Source organism: Hyaena hyaena, unplaced genomic scaffold, assembly GCF_003009895.1.
Source record: "Hyaena hyaena isolate Hyena2069 unplaced genomic scaffold, ASM300989v1 scaffold_54, whole genome shotgun sequence".
Lineage (NCBI taxonomy): Eukaryota > Metazoa > Chordata > Mammalia > Carnivora > Hyaenidae > Hyaena > Hyaena hyaena.
In genome coordinates, this window is record NW_024080685.1 from 1,122,033 (window position 1) to 1,139,349 (window position 17,317).

The 17,317-nt window shown below is 40.2% G+C and overlaps 1 protein-coding gene across 3 annotated transcripts in view; it reads right to left on the minus strand.

Moving 5' to 3' along the window:
• Nucleotides 1–16,021, minus strand: part of RASSF6 (Ras association domain family member 6) — a 49,993-nt gene extending 33,972 nt beyond the window's left edge. Inside the window, exons 1-3 of one of the 3 annotated variants that reach the window (XM_039231001.1) lie at nt 15,769–16,021; nt 7,494–7,669; nt 2,892–2,990 (exon numbers count right to left, since the gene is read on the minus strand). In XM_039231001.1, coding sequence (XP_039086932.1) covers nt 2,892–2,990; nt 7,494–7,555 — 161 coding nt within the window. In that variant the 5' untranslated portion in view covers nt 7,556–7,669; nt 15,769–16,021. Of the gene's footprint in view, nt 1–2,891; nt 2,991–7,328; nt 7,460–7,493; nt 7,670–15,768 lie in introns of those variants that run through there. The other 2 variants (XM_039231002.1, XM_039231003.1) reach the window with 2 other exon arrangements.
• Nucleotides 16,022–17,317: the final 1,296 nt, after the last annotated feature.

Sequence of the window (17,317 nt, forward strand, 5' to 3'; positions counted from 1 at the left end):
TGTGGGCTGCTGGAGACGTTGCAGCCTGCAAGGGTGTGTATGAGGTTCCCGAGGAGGAGAAAAGTCTAACAAATTCAGAGAATGAAGTCTGATCTGCATTCTAAAACTGGATTTGAACTTTTTTCAAGTACTTGGTTGACATTTACTCACCTCTAAAGTGCCCCGATTTCAGCTTAGCACCTGAAAAGAAAGTACTTTGAAAGCAACCGTATGGAACTGTTTTTTTTTTTTTTTTTTTTGAACTCAGCTCACTTAGAATATTTACCATGTGAAGCGGCAGAGCAGTGATGACCCCAGGCAATGAAACGGCAACTGGAAACTTAGTCAGTTGAGCATGAAGCTGACTATGCCAACACCATTTACCCAGGGAAGTTTCTAAACTCAGAGAATTCTCATTCAGCAGTAAGACACAAATGTTCTATTGCTGCTATGCTATTAATGTCACAACTTCTTATTTTATCGATCAAAGGTAGCTCTCATGAAATGTGCTGAAGCCAAAATTTTCTTTAAGTGGAATCTATTTTCCTATTAGTTTCCATTATTTTTGCATATTTTTGTGCAGGAAAATAAAAATCCCTAATAAGTTTGTAATTTCTGTCTCGTTTGCTGGAACAAAGCCTAGCACAGAGAGGGAGCGGAATGCCTATTCGTCCAGTGAATAAATGAGTGGAGATGTTTGTCAGATTTGTGACATGTTGGATATCCTAGGTGGTCGGTGGTGACGTTTTGTAAGGGTTTCCCCGGGCTCTGGGATTTTGTTTATTTCAGCAGGTCAGAAGTTCTTGAACTTTAATCCTTTCCTCCTCAGAGCAGTGGTTCTTAGACTTCAGTATACGTCAGAACTAACTGATTAACTGACAAATGGAGCCCAGGATCTGCATTGTTAACAATTGTCTGATTGGCAGCACATGGACCACATTTTGAGAAGCACTATCTTTAAGTCTGGCGTTTGTGAAAAATGTTATACAGTTTTACTTTACCATCTGGAGTTCCAATTGATATGTGGATACCAGCGCCTGAAAGGGGCTCTGGGTTACAAAAGATAAATGATCATTCCTCAATTTGGTCGATTCAAAACATGACACAAAATAAGGGTCACTAGAATTGTATACCTTTCCTTGGAAATATCCTCCCCACCAAAAACATAGTTTCATTCTCTTCCATTAAAATATATGCAGAATCTGGGGCACCTGGGTAGCTGAGTCAGTTAAGCGTCCAACTTCCACTCAGGTCATGATCTCACAGTTCATGGGTTCGAGCCCCATGTCGGGCTCTGTGCTGACAGCTCAGAGTCTGGAGCCTGCTACAGATTCTGTGTCTCCCGTTCTCTCTCTGCTCCTCCCCCATTCATGCTCTGTCTCTGTCTCTCAAAAATAAAGTAAAAAAATTAAAAAAAAATACATGCAACATCTGACCTTTTTTCTTAAACCTCCGCTACTGCTACCTCGCCCCAAGGTACCATCATCCCTTCCCTGAACTTTCAGCTCCTTGATAACTTTTCTGCTTCCACTCTTATCCCCTCTTCAGCCTACTCTTAACACAACAGCCACACTGATCCAGTCACCCATGTGCTCAATATCTTTCAATGGCTTCTCATAGGTGGAAAGGTGAAGTCTCGCAATGGCCTGTGAGACCCTGCGTGTTCTGGCCCATGATGTCAGGAACCTCCGCTTCTGATGTCCCTCCTACTTCACTTTCCCACCCTGGCTTCCTCTATCCTATAGAAATGTACCTGCCTCAGCGCTGTGAATTTGCTGTTCCTTTTGCTGCCAGCCAGACACCTGCATAACTTGCTTGCTCACCTCCTCCAGGCTTTTCCTCTAACGCTACCTTCTTACCGAGGCCTTCTCTGGGCATCACATATGAAATCATAACCCCCAGCTGTCCACCCCCGGCACTCATTACTCCCTTTCCCACTTTATTTTATTCTTCCCATCTTTCAGTGTCTAATAATATGTATGGTTACTCATTTAGCTTACACTGCAATTGTAAGGCTAAGGGTTTTGTTTGGTTCATTGCCGAATGCTCAGGGTCCAGAAGAATACCTGTCCTTGGGGAGCAATTAATATGTACTTGAGGAATGAAAAGATGAATCCACTATCTTTTACTTTCCACCTTCTTCCCACCTCTTACATTTCATGTTTATCCTTCAGTTCTGACTTATTTCCATTGTTGAACATGTTAATTCTCTCTGCTTTCCTAGGCCCAACCCAGCATCATTTACATCCACTGCCTTCTATCATTTGTTTGGCTTTGTTTCTCTTCCCAGTGAAGCATGGGTCATATTCCAGGGCCAATTGTGTGTGTGTGTGTGTGTGTGTGTGTGTGTGTGTGTGTGTGTTTTCCCTTGCCTTCTTTCTCCATCTGCTTTTGCTCCAGCTCAGCCAGTTCAGTGCTTGGCTGTAGAGTTTTCAAATTCCTGCTCCGTTATTCCCAAACCAATATAAGATGCTATTTGCTGTGTATAAGAAAACAAACTGCGGATGTTCCATATATTGCATAACCTGACATCAAGAGGGACACAGTGAAAATGAAGTGTGTCCGGAGGAGTAAGCGAGGGAGAAAAGGGGACGGGGAAGGCCTGTTTTGGGACTAATTCTTTGACCATATAATTTATGAGGAGACTTAGATCTCTACTTAAAGCTGCTCCTGAGAATTCTGCCAACTACAGTGGAATTAGACCACTATTTATGAAATGTGAGTGATTGTTCCATGAAAGGTTATAGGTTAGCAGTCTTGGGACATTTATTCAAATTTCTCTTCACTGTCTCCACTGTTGATTCATATTAGCAATCGTGGGGTTCATTTACCATGCTTAGAAAGACAAAGTCCTGGGGCATAATCCACAAATGACCGCTGAGTAGGGTTAACACACACAGGCGTATGATTACCTGGTAATGAATGTCCTCTCGTTGACGAAGATCCAGGAAGAGCACAGGTCAGCCATCGTACTCATCTTTTCCCCTTTTGTGGGAGCATCTGAGGATACCCTGAGATGTGAGGATAACGTTAATGGTACTTTCCTGTGATGCATTCATCAATTAATTTCTGACTTAAATTGAAAAGTTTTGCTTTGTCCCTAGCGAGTAAAATCATGTGGGGCACGTTTTTAAGTAGTGTTTCTTTTTTTTTTTTTTTTTAATGTTTATTTTTGGACGCTCAACTGACTGAGCCACCCAGGCGCCCCCTTGACCTATTTTAAAATCCTGATTCCTTAAAAAAGAAATGTCAGAGAGAACTCTCTTAGCCTTTATTAAAGGCAAGAGTTAAGAGTTAAGCGGCGACCTCGGCTCAGGTCACGATCTCACAGTTTGTGAGTTGGAGCCCTGTGTCGGGTTCTGTGCTGACAGCTCGGAGCCTGGAGCCTGCTTCAGATTCTGTGTCTCCCTCTCTCTCTCTGCCCCTCACCCGCTCGCACTCTGCCTCTCTCTCTCTCTCTCTCTCTCTCTCAAAAATAATAAACATTCAAAAGTTTTTTTTTAAAAAAAGACAAGAGTCCAGTGGCCTTCAGGACAGGGGTGTCCTCTTTATAAACCCAACTGCAGGGCATGCTGGGGCAGGCAGTGTTTGACCCACTTTCTTTGATTGTAGAAGACCCTGGCCATGGAAACCGGGCAAACATTGCCCTCTGGCTCTACTGGCCAGGTAGAAGCAGCCTCTGGAACATTGGCTCTTTGTGCTGAATTTGTGCTCAGAGGTGCAGGTGGCTGATTCCTTTGTTTCAGCAAAGGGTGCCAGCCAACATGCTTGGAAAAAAACACTGTGGAATAATGCACTTTCTGCTAAAATCTGTTACATCATGCTAATTAAAGTTATTTACTAAGGACAGGAACGCACACGTGGCTTGTGGGCTGCTGGAGACGTTGCAGCCTGCAAGGGTGTGTATGAGGTTCCCGAGGAGGAGAAAAGTCTAACAAATTCAGAGAATGAAGTCTGATCTGCATTCTAAAACTGGATTTGAACTTTTTTCAAGTACTTGGTTGACATTTACTCACCTCTAAAGTGCCCCGATTTCAGCTTAGCACCTGAAAAGAAAGTACTTTGAAAGCAACCGTATGGAACGNAATTGAAAAGTTTTGCTTTGTCCCTAGCGAGTAAAATCATGTGGGGCACGTTTTTAAGTAGTGTTTCTTTTTTTTTTTTTTTTTAATGTTTATTTATTTTTGTTTCTGAGAGAGAGACAGAGTGTGAGCAGGGGAGGAGCAAAGGGAGAGAGAGAGACAGAATCAGAAGCTGACTCCAGACTCGGAGCGGTCAGCACAGAGCCTGACACGGGGCTCAAACCCATGAACCGTGAGGTCATGACCTGAGCCGAAGTCATAACTGACTGAGCCACCCAGGCGCCCTTGATGTAGTGTTTCTTATATGGGCAGGAGGGTTCAGTTGGGGACGGAAGGAAAGAGAAAGATTTCTTTTTTCTTTTCTTTTCTTTCTTTCTTTTTTTTTTTTTTTACCATGTGTCACCGATCTTATACTCTGTCTGAGCCACTTTACAGATGTTATCTTACTTGGTCCTCAGACCATTCCAGTAGGGTGTGGGTGTTATTACCTCTGTTTCCAACACTTGGTAAGTAGTGGGACATGTAATTTGAAGCAAAGTCTGAATCTTGAAGGCCTCTACGTGTTTCTTTTCACCAACATTGTTTTGGCATTTGGGAAAGGTTATATAAATTACAATTTTTGATTTTCTATAAATTGACTCATTCCAAACTTCTTTTCAAAGATTTTTTTCTAAGGGAATTACTATTGAGGATAAATGAGATGCCCTCCAAAATGTTCAATTGTAAGAAAATAAGCTCAGAGTTTAGCGTTTTAACTACAACACATTTTGAGTGAGTTTCTAAACCTTTTCATGACTTTTCACCAAGTGACTTGTTTGAAAACAAGTAATAATGTCTTATTATCTCTGCTCTTGCCCCCCCTCGACCCTTATAAGTTTTAAGATGTTTAAGTGTTTTCCTCTGTTTTTGTTACTCCATATGTGCTTCTGAGAAAAATACATTTTGTCTCTCGTGATATATTTCTTATTTGAAACTGAAAACTATATTCTTCATGTAACTTAGGGAAACTAAGTAGTAAAGGCAGAGGAACATATAATTTAGTTTTAACAGCCTCTGAAGAAAGATGATAAAGAGGGCATATGAAGAAATACTAGATGGGCCAGAAATATATAACTTGACATATGGTCGTCTCCTTGGTAATCAACTTGAGAGATTGACAACTATAGAATGGAGAGACAGCGAGAGAGAAAGACAAACAGGATAGGGAGATATTTCTAAGAAAGTACAATACAAAACACAATGTTGGCCCATGTTAAATGCAAATGATTTGCAAATTTGTAAGTGAAACTGCCGGATCAAAATTGTGCTGATAATCACTTTACAGTTGATGGCTATATTAGCTATACTCCTGGTAATGAATGTATCCAGTATGGTTAAATTTGGCATAACTCCTACCAGGAATCCTACTTCTGAATTTTTAGTATTTGAATTGGAATGCACTGTAAGGATTTTTTTCGTTTTTCAATTTATCCACAGTTCTGATACTACCAGGTTTTAGTGATTCAAAAGTTATGTTCCTGTTCTCTCTATATATAATGCACAGATGTGCTTGGGGTGTTTGAAACTGCTGTTTTTTGGTGCAGATCTTACTTTTTATTGAGAAGTATGAAAAAAGGAAAAAAAAAGAAAAAGAAAAAGAAGCTGTATGAAGAACTTCACCTGTCTGGAATAATGTTTCTGAACCCTTGCTGGTTTTATAGTTTATAGTAAAATTTCCAGGACTTTATGAAAAAAAAGTTTAGATGTCTTGTTCTTATTATGGTCTTAAAGGAAATTTCCAGAAACTTATGGAAAAAAATTTTCAGTCAGTTTTAAAGCTCTACTTACTTGGCAGCTCAGTGTTATTCTCTTTAAGATGATACTAAATTCCCAAAGACTTCTATAATTCCCTCCCCCCCAAAAGCATTTTATAACCACTGAAATTATTTTGGCAACATGAGAATACAAGATAGTTAAAGTAGAAAAGAAAAGAAATGTGAGGTAAATGTTTGGAGATGTGCAGAAAAGTGGAAAATGTACGATGTAAACTGAAAAACTACAGAATTGGTGGCCAAAGGCAAGGAAGGATTTGCCAGTTTGGTAAATCTGTTTTTGGAGTATTTCTAGAATGAGTTCTCTCCTATATGATTCTGTGCAAGGGAATACATTTCTTCTATTACAGCCACTCAACTCAAATTGGCTGAACTGTGCCCCAGACCTACAAACATAATTTTAAGTTTCCAGGCATCTAAAATCAAGCTCTGACTCGCAAGTGTTGATTAAGGGTGATGTAACATCCTTCAAGTTTCCTTCAGGCTCTGGAAACTGTGGTCAGACATGAATAATACCCTCCTTTACGTCTTCATCTAAATGGCATTAGGGTGTGACCAGAGATTTTAAGTCTAATATTTTCTAGTCATTCCATTTTGCAGAAATTACATATTTAATTACCATTGCTTCAAGCTTATAGAATCATAGGGGATATAGCCAGGATAAAATATTAGTCTAGAGAGAAAAGTTCAACTTTTAATTAAAAAAAAAAGATGGGGCGCTTGGGCGGCTCAGTCGGTTAAGCGTCTGACTTCGGCTCAGGTCATGACCTCACGGTTCGTGGGTTTAAACCCCGAGTCAGGCTCTGCGCTGACAGCCAGCTCAGAACCTGGAGCCTGCTTCACATTCTGTGTCTCCCTCTCTCTCTGACCCTCCCCTGCTCACGCTGTCTCTCTCCCAGAAATAAATAAAACATTAAATTAAAATTTTAAAAAAGAGGGGTAGGGTCTTCTTCCTTTTACTTCCAAATCAGCTTAGTTTGGGTGGAGTAAGGTGTTTGGAAGGTATTTCATGTCCTTTTTCTCCAGAAGAAGAATAATTCCTCCACCCACTGCTCAAAATAAGGGAAAAGGAAAAAAGAAAAAAAAAAGGAAAGCTATTTTCACAAATCCCCTGATGCATTATAGCACATTATTTGAAATTATATAATCTATTTCAAAGCTATGAGCACATCTCACTGGGCAAATTGTAATAGTCTCTAAGCTGAATGCTTCACTAATTCCCCTTTATGCTTTTACTATCTTGACCATCACACATCACATCATCTTATGTTCACAAACCTTCCTGGGATCGAATTCTTAGCAAATACAGTCCAGTTCTCCTAACCTGACATTCAGGTTTTCTGCTATTCTACCAACACCTACTCTTCTAAACTGAAAATTGAAGCTTTTCTCGAATTCCAGACCTACTGGTCCAATGGATCTCAAGCCATTGAGTCTCTTGTCACCAGTTAGTTACCTCACATGAGAGGGCCCTCATCACCAGAGGTTGATGTCCCGATTTCTGCTTCTTCCTAGTCTCTGCTCAAGTGGATCCTTATCAAGTCTCCCCAAAGTCTATTATTTGCACTGCTCTGATGTCATTTTCTGCTCTCCACCTTGTATGGTTGCTCTTGATCTATACCTTATTTTTCTACTCCTATCTTCTTGCTCAAAGAATGGTGTTCCTCTAGTTGGGGATGTCATCTTCTTTGATAGCTCATCATTGGAAGGGAGTCTCCTGGAGGACTTATGCTGGAAGCGACAGAAGCTTAGCCACCAGGCAAATCAACTCTGTAGGTCAGAAGCTACATGGGCTGCCTTGGGAGAAAAACACAGCACATTCCATGAGCCCAACAAATCCCTGTTACTCATTCACAGGATTTGGTCTGGGCTGTTTGGTTCCATAGCCCTTGCTCTCTTGCATCTAAAACCTGAGTTTTGCCTCTAGATGCTGTCATTTGAATCACCCACAAAAAGGGTTATTGCTGCTCCCTACTGAGAATCCCCCAGTGGTGATCTCATTGTCCAAACACTGTCTTCTCCTAGATCCCAATTATTTACCATTTATTCTTTAAATTGACCCCTCCCTGCACCTCTCCTCCCACATTCCAATGGCCTGTATCTTGCCAAATGGTTCATTTTCTCTCCTTGTTTTTTCTCATAGCAGCATTTGACAAGGTTGATTGTTTCCTGTTTTTGAAACCCTTTTTTTTCTCTTGAGGCTTTTGAGACAAAGCAGTAACCACAACAACCTTGCCTTGTTTTTTTTTTTTTTTTTTTTTTTTTTTTTTTTTTTTTTTTTTTTTTGCTATTTCACAGCTGTCCAGACTCCTGTCCAGCTGTCCAGAACAATCACAGAATGCTGGCTTGTTCTACTGGTCTATTCTCGGCCGTGTCCTCTTGTCTGTCTACACTTTCTTCCAGATAATTGAATCTATCTCGAACCCAACTTCTCTGCTGAGCTCCAGACCCATGTCGTTATCTATTTAATCTCTACTTGGATGTCTAGCAGGCTTCTCCCATGCCATCATGGCCCAGACAGGACCACTGACTTTCTTCAGTCTCCAGAATTCCCTCCCTGACAATTCTTTCCCGTCTACCCAATTTGACACCATAACTAAGACTCACTTTTATCTTTTCCTCTTTTATTAAAATTTTAAAATGTTTATTTATTTTTGACAGAGAGAGAGAGAGAGAAAGAGAGGAGAGAATGAGCAAGGGAGGGTCAGAGAGGGAGGGAGATACACAATCCAAGGCAGGCTCCAGGCTCTGAACTGTCGACACAGAGCCTGACACGAGGCTCAAAATGGACTGAGGAATCATGACCTTAGCCAAAGTTGGACGCTTAATGGACAGAGCCACCCAGGTGCCCCTCTTTTCCTCTTTTATTATCACCAGATTCTAGTTCAAAAGTAAATCCTAATGGTTGTACCTCCAGTATCACCTGAGCTCAAAAGCTTCTATTTCTCGTGCTACCACCCTGAGGTAAGCCATCATCACCTTACTCCTGAATTTCTGCATTAGTCTCATGGCTAGTTTCCCAGCATCCACCAGTGACTAGTCTTCCGTTTTCTAGCAGAATCTAGGATGATAACTTTAAAGACTAAATCTCATCATTTGATGAATAAAAGCTTCCAATGACTTCCAAGAATGAGCTAGAATAAAATATAGCCTCCTTATAATTACCCATAAAATCCCATCAATCTCTTCAGTGTTCATTCCCTTCATTACTTTCCTCACTGATTACATTTAGTCTACATTGGCCTTTTAGCTGGTTTTCCATCACTTCCTAAACTCATTGCCATTTTAGGGATTTATACTTGCTGCTCCTCCTACTTAGAGTACCCGCCCTTAGACTTCCACATCTGTTTCCCATCGTGCTGATCTTGGTCCAAGTATCTCTTCACCCAGAAGCTTTCCGGTGGCAAATGCCGGTCAGCCACCTACCACATGATTTCCACTTAGGTACGTCACAGTATCTGAAAGGATCTTATTTATTTACTTATCTGTCTTCCCCAACCACAACATGAACTTCTTCAGATCAGGGCTTTTTGTATTTATCTGTATACATCCAGCTCTTAGAATTTTGCCTGGGACATGTAAGGAATTCCATTCATATTTGCTGAGTGACTGACCAAATGTAGAGTCGCAGACGTGGCCTGAGGGGTTAATTGTTATTTATAAAAATTTTTTTTACCACATCGTTAGCATGATAGCTTTGCGGAGACTAGATGTTGGGCAGATATTGAACTGAAGAATCACCAGTGGAAGTTTTTACAATCATAAAGTGCAATTGATAGTGATGGGCTGAAAATCACTGCAGGAATTTCCTGGTTGGCTTCCTATTTGTATTTATCAGAAAATAGCTAAGGTGTCATTAAAGACACTGAACAATTGCTGCGGAATTATGTTGTCAAACTGGTGAGCTATGCTAAAGCCAATCAGAAAACTTCAGGTGTGATTAAAGGATTTCATAAGCACTTAACGTTATTCCCTGACCTTAGGAAGGAAGGCAGTTAAATGGAATTTATGGAAGAAAAAAAAACAACAGGATAAAATTTTTGTTCATGGGCAATATGTGCTCATTGAAGAGGAATCATATTGGCCGTATCTGAATCTAAAAATTGGCTCAACAAATTATTCAAACAGTCTAGATACCTGAAGGGTAAAAATGTAATTTGGCAAAAGTCTCATTTTATTATTAATTGCCGAGGTGAGAAATAGATCTTTGAATTCAGCTTCCCCTCTCAATTCCCATTAGCCATGACTCATAGCAATTTAAAACCTGGTAAGACATTTGTAAATACCTTCTAAATAATAGGGGCGGGGTAGATCTAAGGATCTGAGCTAGTTTTCTCAAAAAGCTTAAGAGCAAGATAAGAGAGGTCATGATTAGCAGAGATGAGGATTTATGAAGAAAGGAAAAACGATAATTCTAGAAGCCTAGAGGTCTTATTTTGGATAGTCACGATTGGTTTCGTAGAGCATAATAAACTATGCCTTGAGGAGGAAGGTAGTTGTTACAAGTCTATGTACTTTACTGGGAGGGTGAGTCAAACAAGCTATCTATCTGGTCCTCGGGCCAGTTTATTGATTTTGACTGTATATGAAATAAGATTATTATTTAATAAGTTTGGTTATTTAGTTTTTCCTTTGTCCAGATAGGATGGAGCTCATGGGGTAGGAAACTAGGTCAGCAATCAGGTCCCGGAGAAATAAACAGTCCCGGAAGTACTAGATGGGTCTAAGCTCAGATGGGCCTAGGTGACTCGGCAGGGAAGGGCAGAGCCTGGGAAGGCAGCTCAGTCTAGGCAGATAGACAAGATGAGGAGGCTGGGAAGGCAGGGTCAGACAGCTCCAGCTTGCAGGCCACACTAAGACCTGGGAGCATCAGAGAGCATCTGTGCCTGGCCTCCCCGCTGTGCTGTATCCTGCCTCGATGTGTGCTTGCCTGGATTGGCCAGGTACCAGAAGGAGGCCCAGAGGGTGGTAGGTGAATCCCGGCCCCAGTGAACTCACATGGGCCAGTCACTTAACGTACCTTCCTGTGACCTATCATGGATTAAATGGTTACTTGTTTAAAAAGTGGAAAATTTGGTTCACTCATTTGTATAGTACACAAATATTTCATGAGCTTCCTCTCTGGGCTTGCCCCTGTGCTAGGCACAGGAAATGGAACCTACAGCTGTATCCGTAGCCCCTTACTCCTGAGGTCACTGCTGCATGACGTGCCAAACAGTTCAGAATTTTATAATGAACTAAAAGGATATAGGTGTTAACTTCCCAAGATTCCCCAGCCAAAGAACATTTTTCCTGCCTCTGAGCTTTCACAGCAAAATATCAGCAGCTTTCTAATTACTTACTGCTTTCTCTAACTATAGGTTACTTTACTTAATTTGACTATTCCTTTAGAACAGGTTTATTGCTTATTTCATTTTTGTACCTTTTAGAGTGACGGTATATATATTAAATATGTAGTTAAAAACATATATAAAAGAAAGAATATATCCAATATATAAGGAAGTATATTAAAATATTAAGCATAAAACTATAAGCTATGAAATCATGAGTGATAATTATTTTCTTTCTGATTTCATATGTTCCTTCTAAATCATATACAAGGAACATATCTTACATAACACACACCATAAAAGTTACTAAGAAAAAAAAATGAAAAATAACACATTGGAATAGAAAATGTGTATTTAAATTATGAAGTAAGATTATATTCAGAGTGGTATGCAAGAAATTTTTTTTTATTATTGTCTTGACCTGAAAAAGCAATGGAAAGTCACAAACATGTATTAAGCTCCAAAATAAAGTTGTTTTCTCTCAGCTCTGACCAGGAACCTTGAAGTTGAAAAGAACAGATCTATATACAATTATATGACTTCAAGGAAATGGAAAAAACCCCGTCTGTACTTCTATCCATTATTAGTTCTTAGTAAAACAGTAAAAGAGTCCAGAGAAGTGTGGTTTCTGGGAAATATCTGGCTCCATAATTCTAAAGAATTTGCCTCATTTGCAAAGATGGCAAAAGTGAGGAACTGGGATGTAAAAACTATCACCTTATTCAGTGATATTTGTTGCAGTTAGGAATTGCTTGTTTTGAGATGCAAATAACAATGTGTTATAATGCTTGAATTTAAGATGGGACTCAACAGGGTATGGATCAAACACCCAGGTTTCTATGTGCACATGCCATTCCGGTCAGTCCCAGTGGCATCTCAATTGAAATGCCAACCTTTAATATTCTATTCCATACTAGCAGAACACTAACGCCCTGGCTTGACTGTCTCCAAGCACCCCCAGGGCTCAGGAACTATAGCAGAAGCACGCGGGCTTTCAGCTACTTCAGGACTCAAGGCATCTGGCCACCACTCAGTCTGGGAGGGAGCTGCTCAGTCTGCCGAAGGCATCTTCTGGAACTTCCGCTGTGGTACAGCCCAAAGTTTCTGCTTCGTCTAGTTTACAAGAGAAATTCTAAACTTGACTTCACAGGGATCATGGATCATTGTTCTTGTTCTTATTCATATGTTGGCTGCAGAGTGAGCACTTTCTGCTCTTGATAGGCCCTGGGATGGTGATGGGAAGGTGGTCCTTTAGATGATTATGATTACACGGTCATCACTTAAAAGGGAGACACTGTCACATTCCACTACTGAAAGCAGTGGCATTAGTCTACAACTTGAAATGATGTTATGAAGTGATGAAATCACCATATCTGATAGCTTTGAAAGACAGATTTCTGCAACAAAACCTAACCCTCTCTAACACTAGACCTCAGGGCAAAGAGAGAATATTCAGAAGTTCTTCCTTAGAGGTTCTTTGGCCTATATTTGAAAATTTTTTTAAAAATCTGACCTTTAATTTTTTAAATCTAACTAATTCTAGTTAGTTAACATACAGTGTAATATTAGTTTCAGGTGTACAATATAGTGATTCAACACTTCCATGCAGCACCCAGGGCTCATCACGACAAATGCTCCTCTCCATCCCTACCACTGGTTTTCCCCATCCCCCATCCACCACCCCTCTGGTCACTATCAGTTTGTCCTCTGTAGTTAAGAGTTTGTTCCTTGGTTTCTCTCTTTCTCTCGCTCTTTCTCTTTTTTCCTTTGCTCAGTTATTTTGTTTCTTAAATTCCACATATGACTGAAATCATATCGTATTTGTCTTTCCCTGGTGGACTTCTTTTATCTAGCTCCATCCATGTCATTGCAAATGGCAAGAGAAAAAAGTGAAACTTTTATTTTATTTAGCTAATTATTTAGTTATTTATTTTTAATGTTTTTTAATGTTTATTTATTTATTTTTGAGAGAAAGAAAGAGCAAGGTGGGGAGGGGCAGAGACAGAGAGAGAGAATCCCAAGCAAGCACCTCACTGTCAGCATGAAGCCCCACATAGGGGGCTCGATCCCATGAATCATGAGATCATGACCTGAACCGAAACCAAGAGTCAGATGCTTAACTGACTGAGCCACCCAAAATCTAAAGTTTGATAGGAAGCTCCTATATCTCTAGAAATCCTAAATTCCCTATCTTTAATGAATCTATACAAGTTAATTGTCAGGACTGGATTTCTATTTCAATGAAAAGTACAGGATGCTTCTTATTTTAGGAAAAGTTAAACAAGTATCAAATATGAAACTTTTACATGTTAAAAAATATTACGTATGTGTTACACTATCTTCAATATAATTGGGAATTTATTTTTTTCTTATTGCTGGTTATTTCTCTCTCTCTCGATGGATAAATACATTTAATAGTATATCTTAAAATGTTATTCATATCGGAAATAGTAGAGAAACATATGTACACTAAAATAGAGTTTAACTAGGAAGACTTAACCTACTTATATGGTTAGATAAATTAATCTCATATTAATCTCAAGTACAGTTAAGTAGATTTGTCTCAGTTGGGGTTGCTGTTTGTTTAGACATACAACATTATGAAATATTAAATCAAATAATTTGGTTTAAGAAGTTCCAACCATGTCTATTTGGCATAAAATTATATTCTAAATATATTAGCTATATATTTTATATAGGTTAGAATATTTTATAAGTTTTAGCTACAAAACTAACAAAATCAAAACCTAGAGGACAATAACATAGGAAAGTTCAGTTTGGTTGGCTTTAGAATTCTATCCACAATTCTCTAGTCAATATCTTATTATAAGTACACGGGAGAATCTCAAATCAACGGTTTGAAACAAGAATCCATTAAAACAATGATGATATTAAGCTGAGATCAACTGCAAACCATTTAAATGTACATTAATAAAATAAAAATAGGGCCGCCTGGGTGGCTCAGTTGGTTAAGTGTCCGACTTCGGCTCAGGTCCTGATCTCACGGTTCGTGGGTTCGAGCCCCGCGTCGGGCTCTGTGCTGACAGCTAGCTCGGAGCCTGGAGCCTGCTTCGGATTCTGTGTCTCCCTCTCTCTCCGACCCTCCCCTGATTACACTGTCTCTAACTCTCTCTCAAAAAAAAAAAAAAAAAACCCAAAAAATAAAAATAAAAATATAAAATGCCATCAATGAAAATACTTTGCTAGTTGCAACTTCTAAGTTTGTCCTCCTTTCAAAGTTATCAACATTAATGAAACTAACAACAACATTAACAAAAGTGCCCTTTAAATAAAATTTCATAAAGGTCACTTCCCTATAATTTAAGTTCAGAGGTAAAGACCAACAAGACACAAGTGTTGTTCTTCTATGTTTCTCCATAAACACAAATGGAAGTCTGTATCACTTCAATACAAACAATCCAAAACAGTGCTACAATGGTCTGTCTCATCAAAGTTGTTCAAGGCTTATCTGTCTTATAAAATTAAATGTCACATCTGTACAATATGGGGTTGGTGTAACTCTCCTACTATAAAATTATATTTTCTGTTTAGAAACAACAGTTAATACGAACATGACTTCTCCAACACAAAAGTGATTGAGTAGCAAATAATGCTGAATTTGCCACTGTGTACACTATTTGAAAAGTAGCAAGAAGCCAGATAATTTCATTGCTATTCACAGAGGTGATTATTTGTCCACTTGCTCATGTGTCCTAGACCCATTCCCTGGAAACCAGACACCGTCACCACCTCCACACTGTCCGGTCTCCCCAGCTCAGCTCACCCTCCTGATCTGGCCCTTTTGGCAGAGCTGCTTATTTCTTAATGCTAACTGGAGGTACCACTCACAGGATGCTTGCAAAGTGTTTAATTCTCCTCAAAGCCCCGCTGGCATATCCTGTTATGGGGCTTGTTTTACAGAACAAACTGAGGCGTGGCTAGCTAGGTTAAGTGACTTGCTAAGGGACGAACTAATAAGTGGCAAAGCCAGGATTTGAACTTAGGGCTCTCCCTTCAGAACCTGTTTCCTTAGCTCATGGACTCCCATTTAATTATACTTATTCATTCGCTGTTTGGTGAACTCTTAAATTATATCAGAAGTCCTTTTCAGTTTTTAGAGGGATGGGTCTCTGTAGCTTTGTGGAAATATATTAAAGTTTAGAGGAACCCTCACTTAAAGGAACCTTTCACATCTGCTGATTTAAGACAAAGGGGGGGTGTACCTTTGTGAGGGTGTGTGCAGTTCCAGATAAAGCGCTCATTGAACTACTTCCCTTGAGGAGAAGGAAAAGGGCCTCAGTGGCCACACGTACCTCCATGCCTTTCCCTCCTCCCCACATGCTTACCTGTGTCAGGACAGGGTATTCTGCAGACGATCCGAAGGAAAAGCAATGTCTGAGTTTCATCTGGTCTGCTGCATGCCCACAGTCAGCTTGGGCTGCCCAAGTTTCCGCTTTCTAATAACTTGCCCTCTACCTGACATCGGGGGGTGGGTTAGACGGGTTCTTTTCCCTACCCCCATTTTTCACCTGCTATTCACACTACGACCAGGAGAAGCCTTTTTACCTGAGCTGTTGAGCCGAACTTGCTCCGAGAGTTTGTTGTCCTGCTCAGCCACAGATTCACAGATCCCGGCTGTCCCTTGGAAAGGCAGGGCTCCCTCACCTGTCATGGAGGTCAGGGCCAAGCGCGGGGGAGTGACGGCCCGAGGCTCTGCGAGGCTCAGCTCTGCACCTGGCAGTGCCCTTCCGCAGGATCATCAAGCCCCAGAAGCTGTTAATTATTACCCCCTTTTGCCAGACCAGGGACGTGTAAGAAACCTGAGCCACTCCCTTTCCCTCAGTGCATGTTGGGAGTGTTTACTTTCTTTCTTAGGAGCAGCTGATAGGAACGCTCCTTTGCTCTCTGACACACATCGTGAGAAGTGAAGTGACATTAATCACCGAATTAGACTAACTCTAACCTCTACTCTCTATCCAGATTACAGATGAATGGTCCATAAGAAATGACACTACCCAGGAAGGAATGTCATTATTCACACGTCTTTCTTTTAAAAATGTTCGGTTTGAATAAGAAATGTCTCCATTTTCTTTTCCTTGTTCTATTGCCAACTCCTTCCCGGCCAGCACCTTTTCACCCACAGTAGTGGTTCGCACACCTCGGGGCACACCAGAACCACTTCTATAACTCACTGAACCTGCACGCCTCTGCGCCTCCTCCCCATGAGCCTCTGATCTAGTAGGTCTAGGTAGACAGCAGGCATCGATATATTTTTTTTTAAGTTCCAAAGAAGAATCTTGTAAGTGTCAAAGTTTAAAAACTGTTGTAATGAAGTATAAAAAAAGAATTAAACAGTTATTCAGTCATTGGGCTGCTGAATGGAATTTGGGGACTTTGCTTTTCCTCGATACCTCCAATTTCAAAAAGGGCACCAAAGACTTAGAGACCCTCCAATGACAGATGCTATGGAAATACCAAGTGCTTTTATTTACACACACACACACACACACACACACACACGCACTTTTTAGTATCATTGTTCATTTATGTTTCCCATGTAAAGCAATCATTGATAATTTAAAAGTTATTTTTACAAGTGTGAACCGTAAACCATTTTTACAAGTGTAAAACCTCAAAAGAAATTCTATACAATTCAACAATGAGTTCAGTAGGCACAATTGACCTTTGGTGTCCTCTGAGTTCAAATATCAAAGTCATGGAGAGACCATTTTTCTAGATTTACAGGTTACCTGTTTGATAAATATAGTGTTTTAAGGATTCTGTATGTTGAAAAGGTCAAACAGTTTATCTGTTTATCTTGTATGTGAAGGTCAGGAGTGATGGGTTTTATCATTTTGGGGGGTTATTTTAATAAACTGAACAAAATCAACTTATTAGACCACAGTCAAAGCTTCTACAACCTTGTATATAAGGAAAGTGTAAATTGGGGTTACTTGTGGGCGTTAACTAGATTAGTTGTCCCCATAACCCCCTGCTGTACGGACTGACCTTTGAGTGATGACTAAAGGGAGCTGCAGTGTCTCTGGCTTCCAGATTCCAGAACTTTTTTGTCTAAGGTTATGCTCCACCTCCACTGCCTGCACTCTTATGGGGA